Source organism: Histoplasma capsulatum, genomic scaffold (assembly GCF_000149585.1).
Source record: "Histoplasma capsulatum NAm1 scaffold_4 genomic scaffold, whole genome shotgun sequence".
NCBI lineage: Eukaryota > Fungi > Ascomycota > Eurotiomycetes > Onygenales > Ajellomycetaceae > Histoplasma > Histoplasma mississippiense.
In genome coordinates this window covers 2214126-2232497 of record NW_001813979.1, presented here as the reverse complement: position 1 = coordinate 2232497, position 18372 = coordinate 2214126, and the positions used below count along the sequence as shown (strand labels likewise).

Here is an 18372-nt window from a genome sequence, read left to right as displayed (position 1 = left end):
GAAACAAATCCTGTTTGAACCCTTATTTAAGCTTACCCCTCTCTGTTAGCCCTACATCCCTTCCGGCTTGATTCTTTACCCGGTGCTCTTTGGTTGATAAAACCGCAAACGCCCTGCCTTCCTATTCACCTAGCTTACAACATTGCGAAACACAAATCAACCAGTGCCATTTCATACCGAATAGAGTGATGGAAGAATGAGATCAATCAAGTGAACTCTATCAGCTGATTAAAGGGATGTAGAACATAACAACAATAAGGGTATGCAAGTCCCCTGAGAAAGCATTCATATATATACATGACACAATTTTCAAACAACGCCGATCGCCGGGAACCCGAATTTGTCCTTCAGCGCATTTCATAAACAATCTTCCTGATTGCCTTTAGTTTAACCAATTAAAATAAGATTGCTTATCGCTAGCTTTTCTTTGCCCAGTGTTATCCGATCATTTCAATAGTCCACTTGTAACAATCGCCCAAATTTCCCCTTCGTTTGGAAAATAAAAATCGCCAAATTGCGTATAGGTCGACAACTATTTCCCAGCGTATTTGGCGTATGATATGCAACGAATATTCATGCGTCACGCATGTAATTCTATCTCTTCATTCCTCAACCTCATTGCTCTTCTGTATAAGGTATTCACCAAGGGCTCGCAGGGGTTTTGAGGGTCTGAGGGAGTTTTCACTTCACTGTTAGTTCTCTCATGCATAGCTGGGCAAAGTGGGGGAAACATTTCGTTGATTTTTTCACGCGCAAGGTTGGAGTGAGAGAAGAGGAGGGAGAAAAGAATAAGGAACAAACTAAGAGCGAAAAGTACTAACTGCTCTTTCGCGAGTGTCTTCATTCCTTCTAATAAATATGGCACTATCTTTTCGTTCAAGTACACACGCGCTGGTGCCCCGCCGAGCCGCACTTGCGGTATCGGGGTTGTGGATGCATTGTTGCTTGTGTTTAAGTGAAAGGTATTTGCGGAGCTAGTTGCGGAAACAGAGGACACAGCTGGTACGGAAGGCTGAGACTGGGGTTGCGACTGGTTGTCATTACTCATCCCGCCTCCGGACATTGTGATGTCGCACCTTTCGTCGGGATTCGATTGCACGGTAGTGTTGTTGGCGTGGGTGCTAATGAGATCGGTTGGCACAGGTGGATGTTGCGAGAGAGGAGTGGGAAGAGGATGACTAGTTTCTTCAGGGAGCGGTTGTATGGACTATGTTTAAATATTTGATTTTACAGTGGGGAATGCTGTTAGCTTCCTGCTTGTTACAAGATTGGGAGCATTTCAGATCACCGAATGGTATGGTATACAGAACGAGTGAATATGACAATGATATTTTGTGGATACCACTCATAAAGAGCAGCTTTCAAAGTACATAGGATATTTGGTTTTACGTACAGCATCTACGTCCTTCATGGTTGTGGTATTATTTAGATAGAAGCGACTTGGATAGCTCCGATTCTGCGCCAAGCTGTGGAATTGAGTGGGACAACCGCGAATTGCTGGCAGGCGGAGGAGGAAGGGGAGAGCGCAGATAAGCCTCAGACTATGCAGCGATTGGGATGGTCTTTGAATGCCTCAGTCATGCCGGAGTAGACAGGTTTAAGGCATCATTGGTGTTATCGCATTCCTTGCTTTGATGGACGCTTGAGGTTGAGCTTAACTGCAAACAATACAAACAACTTGGCTGAAACTAAAATGTCATGTGACTATCTGTTTTTCCTCCCGACAGTAGCGCGTTCTGCCTGATCAACCCTTTCGCTGCGGGAGAAACGACCGTTTCTCACCTTGCAATGATAGAATGTTCTGAATTTTCATTGTGAACTAACCCCCTCGCTTCTCGAATACTGGGATTATCCATACATTTCAAGCGGTATTCGGGCCACCATCCGCGCGTAACTGCGTGTAGGGGGATTCTTCCAATGTCCTCCCTGAGAGTTCAATATGGAGGATATAGGTCCGCCTCCTAAACGACTGAGGAGAGCAGGAAGCCCTGGTGACCTCTTTTCGAATGCAGAATCTGAGTCAGAAGTTTTTCCATTAGAAAATTATATACCTCTATCAAAAAACGGAGGCTGGATCTAATGATGATGATGGAATCAACAATACAAGCGGCGTAGAAGATTATCCGCCTAGCACCCAAACTGATTTGGAATCTTCTCTTCCCCCTATCAAAACGGACTATGAAGCGATCGCGGACTATGAGGCTTCAAAAGCCCAAGAATTGACGACCGAAAACGGTGCCGCGAACCTGCACCACCGCTATGAAGAATGGGGATGGGTGAAAGGCAAAAGTTCCATATATGTGGATGCCTTTAACGTCGCATTGGAAAGCGTTTTGGTAGACGAAACCCATTTGTTTGACGAAACGGAAATGGCAGTCTTCGATCACTGGAGAAGATTAAGCTATGAAGCTCAATATTTGTCAGTGACTGCCTTGTAGCCAACTCCAAATGCAATGATGTAATTAATGATTGAATAGATATGTGCGACTTTTTCTACGCAAAACATCTGCATGGCATCGTGTCAACCGCCTTGGTTACTATCAAGATATTGCGGATATGCCTGCGGCCGTAAAGGAATTGAGGCACAGCAGAAAGCTCCCATCCTCATCCACTCTACTTCAACCCCCATATATTCCAGCACTGAAGTCTCCTGAAAATGCCGTTCTTGGTAAAAATTTTCAGTTCGCTGAAGGATTAGAAGAAATAAATACACTTGAAGAAGCATCCTCCTTGCTCCTCTTAGATGAATTGAAATCCTTTTCAAAGGAAGCCAAAGTTCAGGGGAAAAATAAGAAGGAGCTGTTGAAAGGATTGCGCGAGTCCAGCACAACGCAGTCAGGACTTGGCTGGCTCCCACGATGCAAGCCAGACGACGAAGAATCCAGCGACTCTTCTCTAAATCGGATGAGTAATTCGTTAAGCCGAGGGAACACTCGAGATTTGCATTTCACAAAAAAGATCTTGGATCACACTGGTGACTGCATCAGACTCTCTTCCGCGCCACGTAGACTCTTTGAGCGGGTTCATTTACTATTTTACCGGTCTACGGAATGGACAGAAAAGTCCTTAACAACCATTATATTAGCGAAAATTTCGCGGAGGAATTACCCAAATTATATCGTTTCCCGTTCCAATTCCATTTTCCCCTCGAGATTTGCCTTACTGGAGTTTGAAGCTGCCTTGCGAGTGCAGTTTGATATTGACAACACTCTAGAGTCACCGGATCTGCCAATCATGGAGAAGCTAGCTTTCATTAAATCTTTATCCGAAAGTGTTTATGAAAGATGGAAAGCTCTGATCGCTGAAGAGCAACACAAAGAACATGTGTACGAAACTGGAGAGGGTGCATACCTCCGCCGATTTTCCCCAGCATGGGTATACACCCGGATAATCCATAAAGGCCTCTATGCCTTGGGCCGTTTCAAAAATTATAAGCGGGAGCATGAGTTACTCACAGAACTCCTTGACCAGCGTTTATTCCATGCTGCTCGCCGAGGGGCGTGGTACCAGCGCAAAGCTCTACTGGAAGAACATTATATGTGGTCTTTAACCCCGTTTGAGAACCGTTCTGAGGAGATACAAAAGAGGGTATGGAAACGAACAGCTCTTCGTACGTGTGAAGAGGGCCTTGAGGATCCTGATTGCCATTTGGTATACCACTATGATTTACAGAAACGAATCACAAAATTGGAGAAGTCGCTGAAAGTCACAAAGCGGGAACAGCACGATTTTGGACATGTCATGTTGGTTAAACCAGAAGAACGGATCGTGGGAGGAATTCGGATTGAGAAAGATATTCCCATTAAGTCTGGGTTCGAAGGAAACCCCGAATTCCGTGTCTCGAAGAGGTAGACCTACGGTTTGGGTAGATGAACGAGAAGGCGGAGGCGAATGTAGAGTCGAAAGTATGTGCCTAAGCTGGTATAGAGACAAGGGGTGGAAGGGCTTCCATTGCGAGAGCGGCATAGTCCGAACATTGGTAAGTTGACAATCTAAACCCTGATCAGACTTTCCCATGATTTGCTTACCACCTTCCCGTTATGCATAGTTTGGATATCTCTTCTATGACATCCTCTACGCATATGTTCCCAACGTCTTCCAAACGCCCTTCCAAACTTGTCCCTTAGATCTACACACAGATTCGTTTTATCCCACTCGTGCTTCAGAAATCAATCACAGGCTTGCCCAGATCGCCAATGGTGATGCCGAGAAGCTTATTCATGAAGTACATGACCGTGAAGCGGAGAGAGAAACATGCGTCATCGGCATCGACTGGTCGTTCGAATTATCCGATCTAGTTGAGATTGTGCAGTGTTTCCGCGGTGAAGCTCTAGCTACTGTATGTAAAGTTATGGCACAGGAGTACCAGCAAAGGGGTGGAGGCATCCCAGACTTGTTCCTCTGGAGCATGGAGAGGAAGGAGGTTATGTTTGTGGAGGTAAAGTCGGAGAATGACCGGCTAAGTGATACCCAACGATTGTGGATTCATATGCTTACTGGTGCCGGTGTGAGGGTTGAGTTGTGTAATGCTGTTGCAAGGGAGGTCAGAGTAGAAACCTCTGTTGCTTAAATTATGCAAGGTGGGTTGACACACTGACTACCTTTATTCCGTACTTGGATAGCCGTATATAGATAGGTTGCTAAGAGTAAATTTTTGGATACATATACCCTTGGGCTCGGCCTACACTTGGACTATTTTCTTAAATTTTCTAGCATGACATGGAGTATACCCTGTTTCTCGGATTACTTGCTGACCCTCACTGATACAACACAAATACGAAATATGAAAATACTTGTATCAATATGAATTTCGAGTCTGCTTGTGAAAGGCGAATAATGTATGTGGGAGGTAGATACATCCTCATACAATATCATACAAGGCATGAATGTAAAAAGAAAACATCCGGGAGTATTGAGGCTCCTATACGTTTAACGCCGAGAACGTCACTTCATCTAAATGTTTCTCATAGCTATTTAACATAGCCAAACAAAACCATTCCGCCGCCTAACAAATTCTACCCCGCTATTAATTCCTCTGAACCTGAAGCTTGTCACCTGAATATCACGACCAAAGATTTTTCATATCTTTTTTCTTTTGTCTTTTCGCTTATGCGACCAGAGTGTTGGCAGTGGCACTCTCATATTTCCAGGTGGGCGCGAGGACACCAACAGACTTGTAGTAGCGGGACAGGCGGTGGATACGCGACTCGATGAGAATGAGACGGAATTTGCTGTCCTTGTCCTTGCGGTTGCGCTCAAGATGCTTGCGGACAGCGACGGCCTAATTTGCATTGTTTAGTGAAAAGGACAGAAGAGCATCACAAAGAGGGTTGTAGGGCAAAGCCATAAATTGATGGAAGGAATTTTTGCGTTAGTTATAAATTACCTTCTTGATCAACATGTAAAGGTCCTCAGGGATTTCGGGAGCGAGGCCTGTGACGTATTGCCCAAAAAAAAGACTCTCTGTCAGCCTATTGAATGACCAAGCAGAGGCAGTGCTGGGGTGACAAAAAAATATCAAGGTATGATGGCCGGGTTTGAAGAGATATCGACGAGCATGAGTGGGATCAAGCTGTTGAGTCGAAGATTCCGCGATAAACAGAGAGAGCTCCGCTTGATTTCCGCCCAACTCCTCTATCCCATATCTCTCATCCCACGGCAACCATCTGGGGAACTGTGATAATACATGATTTCGTACCGTTCGACTTCAGGATCCGGAGGATCTTATTACCTGTGCAATCCCATGTTGTTAGCAGCGCTGGCCAGCTTTACCTCGCTCTTCGTTTTTGAATGGATTCCCAGACATACCAGTAACAACCTTAACCTGTGCAATTCCATGGCTGTCTCTTAGGATAACACCAATTTGAGAGGGAGTAGCGCCCTTCTTTGCCAGTTTGCATATCTGGTCAACGACCTGCTCGGGGGTCGTCTTCAGCCATGAGGGAGGGTTGCGCGAATAAGGGATCGCGGAGGCGGAGATACCCTTTCCTTTGCTGTGGAGGCGACCCATTTTGATGTTGTTTGGGAAGTCGAAGTAAGAGTTCCCTTTTTATCTTTTGTCGACAGCGAGGATGTGATGATGATCGAGTTCTCTTCGGCAAGTTTGTCCCTCAAAAAAGTTCGCAAGTTGAAGTTGTGGATCATGTGACTTGCCTTTTCGCTTAGTTTACCTGTAACCCGTTCCAACCTTTGGATTAGTTCGTCTCTTATTAGCTGCCGCTAACCAACCTGATAGATGATAACAAACCAAGTTCAACCTCTCTTCCAACCTGGAAGATTACAAGAATCAATCTCTTTCCAGCGCATGCCTTTTGAGTTGGAGCAGCTGGTATTTGGTACTATTTGTCTACCCAAACTTATGCTGTCTATGAATATAAACGAAAAACCAACCCTTCACCTTGCTGTGTGAAAAAGGGACAAAGGAGCTCTGTGTAAACAGTGAGAGAATTGTCAGATAACCACTAGTTTCCTGATAGAGACACTGTCTAGAATTTGAAAGAGGTAATAATAATTTATTTGAAAGAAGATATAATAAAAATTTATAGATATCTTCAAGTTCTCATCATATTATCTATAAACTATGCCACCTGATGGGAAAGAATATGACAAGTTGCACAAAAAACGATCGGCTGAAAAGCTGAATTCACATCTCATGGATCAAAAGGGTTTTCATGAAATCCACAGTTATCAGGGTGTAATAAATGTATATCATAGAATATCAGTTTGTGGGAGAACATAAAATTATCAAAATGGCCATCTCCTGGGTGGCCTAAACAAAGGATTTCTACTTCCCAAATCTTTTCATCTTATTGTCGTCTCACGACACCATACCAACACAAACCCAAAATACCACCCATAAGAATAGCAGCAGCTGGAGGGACCTTGAACCATGCATTTCCAGCATATGATATGGCCGCCACGACCAGCCAAAAGGGTTCCTTTCCCAAACTTTGACCCGCTACAGAGTCAGCACTCAGAAACCCAATTTCCCAGAGCCGATATACAGCCGTGAAGACTAAACCGACAGCCGTGGCATTGATGCCTCTCAAAAGACTAGTAATGAAAGGGATGGTTCGAATGCTTCTCCAAATGCTCTGGAAGCCCACCGCAAGAGTAATACCAGGGACGAAGATACCTAGAAACCCCAGGAATGCACCCAGAATAGTGGGATTCATGGAAGGGGCTAATGCTAAAGCGCCCAGATAAACGGCGAAATTAAAATTTGGTCCCGGGAAAGCTTGGATAATGGCGAGGCCGATCAAGAAATCTCGAGGAGACACCCAACCAGGCCCAACGACGTACTCGCGGAGAAGAGGAATGACAACAGGACCACCTCCGAAGATGATAGTGCCCGCAAGATACATGCTCGCAAATAGATCCAATTCCAGCGGGCGTTTTTGAACAACTCCACGTGCAACAAGGATCGCAATAAATGTAGCTAGTGACTTGTGAGTTTGATGTGCTGATGATAGTGTAGCGTACTGGTAAAGAGGGGCATTACCAAAAAAGCCAACAATGATTAAAATTCCCCATTTGGTAGGAATTTTGTGCGAGCGTGTATCTCCACTCGCAGATATATTTGTTTCCTCTTCATTAACAGCGCCTGGATTAACACTAGTACTGAGTGGATTGATATTACGAGCAGGAGCTGATCGTTTCTGAACACCGCCTGTGGGCTGTGGAAGCTCACGTAGAGTGATTGATTGTCCAACGCTCTCTTCAACCTCCTGCCGAGGGTCTGACATTCGACGACGGAGTTTCCTTCTCATTCTGGTGATATTCTGGAGACTGAAGAGGTCCCAACTCATACTGCATATTCCTCCTATTATTAGAAGTAAGGGGAAATACCAGAGTGCATTAAAACAAAGGCCAGCACAACCGCCTATGATAACGAGAATCCTAGTTAGCGGATCTTTGATTGCCTTCTCTGCTAACTATAACCATTGGATCAGCTATATCCAGCAGTTAACAAGATGATGAAGGGCAATATATGAATGTATACCTGTACAGCTGCGAAAGTGATTATCCCAACAGTAGAGGCATTTAGACCAGAGAGAAAAGCATACACAATCTCAGGAAGCACTTCAGCTATACGTTGGACTCCGAGAGAAAGCCCGTACATTCCAATTGCACCAGGAAGACTAGATAGGATAGCTATATTAGACCAATCCTGAGGAAATAACACTTAGATCAATACCAACCTCCACATCATGAAGGAAAGAAGAGCCGGTAGAAAACCGGCATGGATTAGAACGATGCAGAATATCATCTTTGTACTGCCTGGCCCTGGCAAAGCCTGACACAGAGCAAATAGCTCTTGATACTAGAAACATCAATAAAAAAGGTCAGCATGATGACTGCCCCTTGAGAAGCTTTTCGAATTTCTATATAAGTCCCTTACTGTTTGCTCGTCGATCCATGGTGTTATTCCCCTTTGATCTTCGACAAATTTTTGGTAGAAAATTCTGAAATGAACTGGAGGACCACCAAAGGAGGTAAATCCCAAATGCCAATTGCGGTGAATCACATCCAGAAAGCGATGTGTGAGTTTCTCATTATTTGCCTCGTAGGGTGCACGAGAATCATGGTAATGTAAATACCAGCCTCTGAACAGGGCGTTCAAAGGCATTTTTATAAGCAGGATGAGTTACAAGATGAGGTATAACAAATTGCTAAGCCAGAGGTAGGTCTTTCTCATGTAATGTCTTCAAACATACTAGGATTTTCCGCAGATATTTCAAAAGGTCATAAGTTTCTGGGCGATTGTCAAGACCCAAACGGCGTCACTCTCTCTGCAACTTATTTGCAGATGTTGGATCGTCCGTGTTCAAATCACCCGCGCCCCCACATTCCGCCATCCAGAGCGCAAAAACGTGCTCGCCATTCTGCGATACGATTAGTCGGTAATGGCATTGCATCCATGCAGGGGCTTTTTGCAATACCACGTGATACTGTCCAAAAAGGTCTTAGCGTTCAATTTTGAGCTACAGAGATGACAAGATTTTTTTTCCCCCAACATCCCTCACAGTCAAATTCAAAAATAATACTGTTCTGCAACGGAATAACACCATCAACCGTTGTTGGGTTTCGATGTCGTTATGCGCTAACATCATTAACACTGTACCAGCTAACAAATTGGCTTGAATTCTTGAATTGGTACGTTGCATCTTGTTATGCCCCCCGATGTTCCTTCTTGCCAATGATGATATACACCAAATACAATTTTCTGGTACCTCTTATGTCAGGGGTGGAACCTATGGTTTCTCTCCAATGATCTATATGGACTTCTGATTTGCATCCTAATTAGCATTGTCGATTCTCTGAACTACTAGCACATTACTGTGCAGCTGTTCTGATTGCAGGGCTAACCTCGAAATATGATATAGATTACGTGGATTCCCCAAACTACTTGAAAATCAGATTAGGGACTTAGTTACCATCGACAAATTGTACTTGGAAGAGATTCCATGCTGTCTAGCATTCCGTTATTCCACAATTTATCGGTTCACCCTCCACTTATATGCCGTTAAATGATATTGAACATCTTCGATGAATTAATTCATCTAGGATAATATTGATTTACCCCTGTCAATTGTTTTACAAAAACTCGTGGATAGGTGGAATGATCTTATATGTAATGTTTAAACGTGTGAAACATGCTCCGATTTGGGTCAGAAGCTGTTAATATATGATATCTTATAGAAGGACCACAAATCCCATGAGCTTCATTTCTGTGTTACGCACTTTCCCTTCTCTCCACATGCGTGCCTCGACCTTTTCCGAGAAATATTTCTCCGGCACATATTAAATAGCCCTCTGAAATACTATTACCTACCTCCATATTTGTGCTTTCCCTGAGTCTCCGATGATATGCCTAGTCCGTATTGCAGATGACGTGCCATTCTTTACCCTGTTCCACACAAATGCATTGTCGGCGAACCTCAAGCGTATAGACATCTCTTACAGCATCGTACCGGCGTAGCACGAAGCAGCATACTTCGCCCAAGATTCCTTGGGTGCAAGCTCATGATGAACTACGAACAGGTGGGACATCTTCTTGTAAGAGGAGGTCGGAGTGGTTGCATCTACTTCCCATAAACCTCCTTTATTTGTCCGTTCCTGGATTATATTTCAAAACTTCAATTAAATCAATACAGCAACGATCTTCTTATCCTACATATGACACCCCCCCCTTCCCTAATCAATATATTTTTTGAGTGCGCATTCATCCCTCATTGGATAGCTACCCGTGTAGGTTGCTTCCCAATATCTACAAGGTTGACTCGAGTTACACTATGATAACCTCTTTAGCGTGCACCCTTAGGCACCAATTTTCGTTCCTTATATCTTTTTTTCCAAATTCCTAATTCATGCTTCTCACCTACCCTACCTCAATAACAGTTAAGTATTTGTTTTTTTCTTTTTCGTTGAGTGTGCTAATCCGTATTGTTCCTCTAATGAACATTTACTCACAACCCCTCTTTGCTTAGATATATCTCGTTTCACAGCCGGTCAGTTTCCCTTTTCGTGGCCCTGTGTTTGCCGGACTTAGAAAAAACAAGCTACCTGCAGTTTGCCGAACATCAGTCCATGCATCCAAACCATGCCGAAGTTTATCGGGTCTGTAGCACTGACCATATGTTTGGTCAGTGCTGGCTTCCAATGCAGACCAATTGTCGTTGGGCGGTTGCGGGCCGGTCCGAGGCCACCGGCTTTTACATTTCCTACCTAGTAGTTATCTATGATCAATAAACGTGATGAGGGGACGATGTTTCTTGATCAATGCCCTGCTCAATACTCCAGCCTCCCAGCGTTGGCATCGTTTGCAAGTTGTCTGATAGTGCAGGCAATCGATTGTCGCTGTAATATGACGACCAATTAGCATATTGGTCTTTTGCTTTAAGCTACCTACAATAGGAAAGGAAATTCTTCGAAGTCAAGAACCTGACTCTTGCTTGATGGGTCTCTATTTTCGATCGTTAGCACAGCGATCATCAATGATTTCCGGATAAGGACGCTCGTCAGGAGTATGTTGATAATACCCAACCCTCACTACCGTCGTCTGCAATAGATAATCCTTCATTCTCAGAAACACAACACCATTCTATCAGGCTTGTAGAATGCCCGAGACCTTTGGCAAGAACCCCGCACTGCCATGCCATGCCGTGCCCCCATGTCTTTGGAACCTGCGGCGGCAGCCAAAAAGGTTAGGGAAACAAGTTAGGGAGGAGGCCATGGTTAGAATCAACCCCCTATTTGATTGCCTACCCTTTTGGCCATATACATGAATGGACATGTCGATATATGTTGGCCGTGCGTCAATGTACAACCAAAATACACCACCACCGTAATTCAAACAATGACAAGTGCTGCCTCCTGGTCTTCCGTGAGATTTGGGCACTGTTCCCATGTTCACACTTCCGCCATCCACATGGGAGGATCCATCACCATCAAGCAGCAAGGCAGTTAAGTGAGGTATAGATTCTAAAGCTGCTGTGTCTTACGCACAATGCACCACTGGAAGATCAGGGGCATAAGGGCGGGCGGATATGCAGATCCTTCGTACTTATAAATGAATTTAATGTCAATGAAGAAGGAAAGGGGAAATAACAAGAAAGACTCCCTCATTCCTCTTTGTGCTACCACGCTTCGAGTTGTGTTTTGATCTTAAGTTCTTCCACAGGAGAGGCGGGGAGTGGGTCACTGCAGGTAAACCACGTTTTGCAAAGAATGCTGGTCCCCCCAAAGCTATATATCACTGGGTGCATGCATCCCAGGAGAGTTTCTTTTTCCTCTCGAATGGATCAGAACCCAAGTTTGGAAAATAAAGCTCGATAATATCATCACTGAGATCTGATGACCTCTTCTCTCTGCTGGTCATATATGCAGTGCTCACACGTACGGCCTGTCTGACCATGTATCCGTGCTCGAGTCCGTCTCAACTGAGGGATGTCCATTGGCCAAATTGACAAGAGTTGCGTCTTGTGGCACCACATGGGTTAGAAGCTCGAAGATAGCTCTTCAAGATACCAATCTGTTACTCGCGCGCACTCACACTATAGATGCTCAACTATTTTGAACTATTCGCAACAGCTCCCAACATCATTATGAGGTGACTAAAGAAGATGGAATCGGCGGTGATGGGCATCTGTTGTGATTGTTTTTGATGGGTAACTCGTACTGTAGATCTTGAATGCACTTGAAAATTGAGTTTTGTTGAGCACGTCCTTCACTCCCAGTGGACAAGCATGAACCGTGCCAACGAGCTTCTTCACCTAGGCGATTCGAGAGGGCGAATAATGAAAAACACATGTGTGGGGAAGATTCAACATGTTCGAATTGGGGATCACTGGCTGCGCATGATTTACTCCGTGTAGTTCTGTATCTGGAGTGGTAACGGCATCAAAAGATGTATTCTGTATGTTTGGATTGGAGATGAACCTTGTTCAATATCACATAAGGTTCCCTTATTCGAATGATGTTTCCTTTTATGGGCCGCGGAGGCATATATGATTGTTTGATATGCTGAGATTCAGCTCGCGGTGGCCTCCAATAGCACAACATGGGATGTAAATATCGACTGGAAGAGGCGAGCAGCCAGGAAACGAAAAAAAACAGAAGCATTGGAGTCAGAAGACTCGTGAGACGGATTTATCCACTCAAACGGCTTCCTCCAAGCCCAGCCCCCGCAAATCTAAAAGCAATGCCGCAGCCATAAAATGCGAGAGTGCCAACAATAGCTAGCGTGTGTTGATAACGGAGAATTACCCGTTGATAGGCCAAAAGCTAAATATGACGATACCAGCAAGCGACTATGACAACCACGATATTCATTTTCACTGGTTCTCAGATATCCCGCACCGGCTCAGCCTTGTGTCGGTGCTGTGGAGAGCTCCAAGAGCCAATTCGGAGCATCGTCAACGGAAGGTATGAATGGCAGCTGTTGATTGGGTGCTCGTTTCACAGGCAAGCCTATGACATTCGTTTTCCCAGCTAGCTTGGAAAATGGTCCGTTTTTAAACGCCCATGATATTCGCCACTTGATAATATCATCGAAGATATTATGCGGCGTCTGATTGAGGGGAAGGAGAATAGAACAGCTTACTGCCGTATTCGCAGATTCAGAGGGGTTTCGCCAATTCAATCCTTCTTCTCCTAGACAATGCAAAGCACTGGCGTCAGCTATGAAAAATTGGAAAAATTTCTCACTGTGCCGTAACGTTCATGGAGTGCTGACTGTTTTGTGGCGAATCCCTACATCAGCAAATGCCTGTCTGTCCTAGATGGCCCACTGTAGCTGGGAAAGGAGGTGCTGTTGCCTCTTACATTTTGCCGCAGCCTAGGGATGCGAATCATGCTGTGGTGCCTCCGCCGCAAATGAATGTCTTGAGAGGAATGACCATCAGAGCAAACGGCATTGGTTTATTCTTGCCTACAAGGACAGGATTCCAGCTCATCCTCTCTCATCCTCCCTCCATCCCTCGCTCCTCTCCTTTTTCTTTTTCTTTCTCGATAGCAGCTCTTACTAGATAGGGCGTTGCTCCTTACGATACTTAACCGTCTATTTTGGATGGCGTTGGCACATGCGGCCCGGGCCATTCCACAGCAGCGTTGTATTTACATGGGAGCCAGGGCTTCAGATTCCATGTCAGATCAAACTATATGATGCCATCTTGGTCCCTACAGTCCACATGGAAATTCCAGTTTTCCTTTTCTCGAAATGTCTCTGGAACTGTCGCGGGGGTGATCGCCGGACTTTTCCCTAACTCCTCACAAGCTTTAAACAAGAGCTATTTTCTCTACTAGTTGGTTTGAGAATTACCGAAAGACACTAACCAACCAGTTAAATCTAGCAGTGATAAAACGACTATTAATAATATCATCTCAAGGATAATAACTAGTTAGTTACAATAGTTAGTTAATTATCAATCATTATCAAGCCAGTTAGAGGACTCCGAAAGGCCTCTCCGCAAGCCTCGACTCTTTCTTGAAGGAATCTGACATCGAGATTCGCAGAACTTGGAAATTTTTGTCTTCTCACCCTGCACCGAGCCAATTATCAAGTCAGCAACAAAATTTCCCGCAAGTCTCCGTAATTGGTCTTTGCATTCGGCTAAGGAAATACTATCGCTTGGACACCCGAGGAGAAATAGCGCGCCTTTGGAGTAGGTGATTTCAGCACGTGGGATTCATTAGTTTTCTATATCTCGTCGATGCAAGGGAAAGTTGGGGAAAATAGAAATTCCAATAATGCAAGGATACCCACGTCGATTCAAATTGTCACTTTTACCCAAGGTTTTTGCCAAATTTAAGGTATTTATTTTATTATTACTGTTGAGCGGTGGGTTTGACCAACACCCTGGTCATTCACACTCTGTTGCTCCAGAAGCAGATCAAACGCTGATTGTTTCCTCTGGCTCATGTTAAAACATAATTCCATTGTTCTCCAGATTTCCTCAGATAAATGGATACTCGTATGGTTCAGGTTAAGGCTCAAGATCTCAGATGCCAATGACTCCGTACAACATGTTATCAACCTGTCTGGCGGCGGGCCCCTCCCATATTGGCCCCATGATGTATCAGGATGTCCGTCATGGGAAAACTGGCCTCTACTGTCCACGTTAATGTGGTTGTACAGTCCCTGGAAGTTTTACCCAGAGCCATGGAACCAATGTGTGGTTAGCGCTTCCTGGAACCATTCCTTTTTTCTTCCTTGCGGGAAAATAGGATCTTAGAGATTCTCCTCTTGCCAATTGAGATGCTGTGGTTGGAATCTGCCAATTACTATAGAGGTGCGGCATGGTGGACGCATGTTATGTCCCCTCAGGCTCGGAAATGAGAACATCGATTATTCCTCTGCCCATATCTTACGTTTCGTCTCCAGGTCCTAGCTAAAACAAATTCGGGGTTTTTTACCGCCTCGCGCTAAAAGGGCATTTATTAATTTGATTGCTCCAAAGCCTTTGAGACATGCACGCTGACCGCGGATAGTTTTATATCTTTGGGGCTTGCATAGCATGCATCGGGAATCAAGCTCATATGGAGAGTTTATGTAAAAATTTGGACTGAAACCCAGAAAGCCGCCGAGGTTATGAGAAATGAGAAATCGTGCAGTGATCTGATCATCATCCGAATACATCGTTGGTTGTATGAAGAACGAATCAAATCAATTTAACGAACAAGTACAAACCGCCAGAATTAAGATTATGTGTATAGCATAAATTCCTTCTGTAGATAACGGAGTAAATAAAAGTTATAAGACCAAACGGCGTTCAGTTCGCCTACCAGAACAGAGAAAGCTGGCAGTAGCGAGTAGGACAAGAGCATCCTCCAAGGTCGGGCACTTCAATCATTGAGACAAAATAAAGTGTGGAAAGCCTATTTCGGAGTGCTAGAAAAGAGACAGTATCTTGTCATAAATGGCTGAGTACAGATTGTCCGGTGGGTCAGGAATCCATCATTTTGTCTGGTTTTGTATCGAGTCTGATCAGCTGTAACTATTTTGGCTCTGAGCTTCCAAACGGTCAAACCTCCCCGAACCTCACAAGCCTGAGTTGCATACATCACGGGCGTTTGTCCCCTCTTCTTCTGGCTACCCCACCGTCGAAGGGAGGCAGAATCAAAATACGGGCACAGAGATTTCAACTGACAGACGGCGTAGGCAAAAAGTAAAAATGGAGCCAAGAAGGCAACGCCGCTCCACTCCGCCTTTTTCAGTGAACGGTCTGGACGCTGTGCTCCAGCGCTGGTTACTCGTCCTTGTGGATTCCCAGCAAGTAACCTAGCAAGGGACTGCCCTGGTGCGACAAGGCTACTCACAAGCATCCCCTTCGGCTCCTCGCCCGGGTGAATATTCTCGAGAAAATGTGCAGGGCTGCTAGTTAACTGAAATGTCGCAGGCGGACTCTCTCGGAGAGTCGGAGTCATTCGGAGTCCTTGATATCAAGTTGCCTTCCACTTTGCTCTTTTTTCCTGTCGCCATCTAGAAATCCTTTTTCTTGCCATCATCGCTAGCGGTCTTCTGCTTCTAACCCAAGGGCCAACCGTAAATCCACCGCCAATCGGTGCGAGCCGCTTGGCTCAACAACGTACCCGCACTCTGTGACGATTTTTGTTTTCGCCACTTTGTAAGAATCGCAATCATAGGAATGGATGTTTTCCCTTCGTCTGCACACTACGCCTATCTGCGAGTTAGGTGTAAGGAATAGAGCTTTTCAACACCCGCCCCTGGGGCTTACGGCTTGGCGCAACCTTTTCAAATCCAGTCAGTGGACCTGAATCGGCTCGCCCCTCCGCAGTCAAGTCACCTCGGGACGCCTTCGCGCCAACAAATGATGTGTGCAGAAGTCACGGAGACCGTGCGGCCAGCTGGATCCTCCTGCTGTGCCTGGTGGAACAAGCATGTCGAGCATGGGACTGACAGGGGACTTTCCTCGAAGTCACTTCTGGGGGATGGCTGTTCCTTGCGCTGATAGGTGAGGCGCTGTCGCTGGTGGAACTGTCCCTCCATAGCGCTCATCGCTCCTCCAGGCTCCTACATCGCATGCTTGGGACCCTGGATGGACTGTCCCACTTTCCCGAATCCTCCAGTCCACCAGTCCGATTTCTTGTCACCTTCTGAAATGTATGGGCACGCTGGGCAGGCACAGGGGAGTAACCCTCGGTCCCTTGTAGTATCTTGCTGTCCGGTTTTTATTAGCGGATACACGAGCCTGGTGCCAAAACAAAAATAATATTGCGCTGTGGTTTTGACTAGCCATGGCTACTGTTTGGCCTTCGACGTTTTCTTAAGGCCACTCCGGAGTTTCGTTCTTATTATATTGGCATGTCCCCTTTGGATTTTGATTTTTGGAACCTTAATGGTTCCCCTTCCTTTCGTTTAACACCCCGTATTTTAATACTTCATTTCTATATGAAGTAGATTCTTCATTTCTAAAGATCTTTATCTTTTCTATATTTTAGACAACGTTTGCAAAAGCGCCAGAACTTTATGTTTCTGAGCAATTGGTTCTTTTCGCCTGTCCCTCCTTTTAACGTTTGGAACTCCTCAAGGCTGTGGTCTTCCGGCTGCGAATATTGGGGGTAAAAGCCCTTCGCATACCATCTACGTATTACCGTTGGCTGGTTCTGATGCGTCCAAGGGAGGATATGACAGTTTATACGTCCGCGGGGCAGGTTTAAACAAAAGGAACGGAACCAGCAGCAGCAGCGCCGCCACGTCGGCACGCTGATATGGCAGGGCCTTCGGATATGTATGGGAATTGCCCAGCCCCGTTCATGCAGGAAGACCTTTTCCCATCTACAGGCGGATGTATGTCAAACCACCTCGTGTCCTATTTTATTCAGAGTGATAACGGATGTATAAAAATCCCATGTACTGAATCGTTGCAGTTGTTACCGGCAGATGGTGCGAGCCATTCCCAGTCAAAAATGGAAATGCATCGTGCTGCCTTCCATGCCCACATGCTGACTGGAGATACCCTAACGGTACTTATATCTCTCCTATTCGCGGCGGCGTCGACCTAGACTAACATACACAAAGATTTCATGAATAAAACCGAAGTTGCCAATTGGATTGCGGTAGCAATATTCACCTTGAACTGCCTGTTGTTGATTAGCTTTGCGGTATTACCCGTGAGGTGGACGCACCGCCACTACTTAGGCGTGTGTCTGACTGTTGGGATTGTATTTATGGAGGTATTGATAGTCCATTCCTCCCATGAAAACCCCTTTCGAGCAAGTGACCTTGATTGTGGCTCTCAAGTTAATAACCCTGCTGACTTCCATCAAATAGCTCTCGTTTATTGTCCCTTTGATCGCAAAACCGGACGAATGTTTTAATGCGATTACTCCAAATCATATGGAATCGGATTTGGCTTGCGCGTTCTCAGGCTCCTTTATCTTATTTGGTGGTTGGGGTGTCATCGTATGGAGTAAGCTCTCAAAAATTTTTCAACCACGACATATTATCCCAAATATTCCGTATTCAATGCTAATCTGGCTACACAGGCTTTTGTCGCGCCTTATCGCTGCATTTGCAAATTTGCTGGGATGTTGTCCCTGGACATAAATTCTTTTTCACAACGCTGACATTGGGCTGGGTAATACCAGCGGTCGGTTTGGCCCTTGCCTTATCCATAACAGGAATATCATATCGATTCGGCAACATATGCCACATTAATCACGACAACAGCCTAGCGGATTTCTGGGGCCCATTGATGGGGCTTGCCGCCCTGGCGTTGATGATCCAATTCGTGACGTTGGCGTATTGCATCCATGTTTACATCAAGTCACTCCTGGACAACAATTCCGACTACTGATACAGCTCTGTACTACCATCGCACGCTGGAAGCGTCGGACCGTCTCAGCTCG

At 45.3% G+C, this 18372-nt stretch overlaps 4 protein-coding genes across 4 annotated transcripts; 2 read left to right on the top strand and 2 right to left on the bottom strand.

Annotated features, from left to right (window-relative positions):
* Positions 1-1939: 1939 nt before the first annotated feature.
* HCAG_04663 (conserved hypothetical protein) lies at positions 1940-4570 on the top strand (the record flags this gene model as incomplete). Its single annotated transcript, XM_001540773.1, has 6 exons — positions 1940-2019; positions 2108-2419; positions 2478-3588; positions 3673-3848; positions 3928-3979; positions 4049-4570. 6 exons carry the CDS (start codon positions 1940-1942, stop codon positions 4568-4570), a joined length of 2253 nt encoding a protein of 750 aa, XP_001540823.1.
* A 537-nt stretch (positions 4571-5107) lies between these two features.
* HCAG_04662 (40S ribosomal protein S13) lies at positions 5108-6010 on the bottom strand (the record flags this gene model as incomplete). Its single annotated transcript, XM_001540772.1, has 4 exons — positions 5108-5281; positions 5387-5433; positions 5699-5731; positions 5809-6010. The coding sequence occupies 4 exons, from the start codon at positions 6008-6010 to the stop codon at positions 5108-5110; spliced, it is 456 nt and encodes a 151-aa protein (XP_001540822.1).
* A 796-nt stretch (positions 6011-6806) lies between these two features.
* HCAG_04661 (conserved hypothetical protein) lies at positions 6807-8629 on the bottom strand (the record flags this gene model as incomplete). The annotated part of the gene is made up of 4 exons (XM_001540771.1): positions 6807-7934; positions 8003-8141; positions 8202-8323; positions 8402-8629. The coding sequence occupies 4 exons, from the start codon at positions 8627-8629 to the stop codon at positions 6807-6809; spliced, it is 1617 nt and encodes a 538-aa protein (XP_001540821.1).
* Positions 8630-17232: 8603 nt separating this feature from the next.
* HCAG_04660 (predicted protein) lies at positions 17233-18320 on the top strand (the record flags this gene model as incomplete). Its single annotated transcript, XM_001540770.1, has 4 exons — positions 17233-17311; positions 17543-17697; positions 17795-17933; positions 18010-18320. 4 exons carry the CDS (start codon positions 17233-17235, stop codon positions 18318-18320), a joined length of 684 nt encoding a protein of 227 aa, XP_001540820.1.
* Positions 18321-18372: the final 52 nt, after the last annotated feature.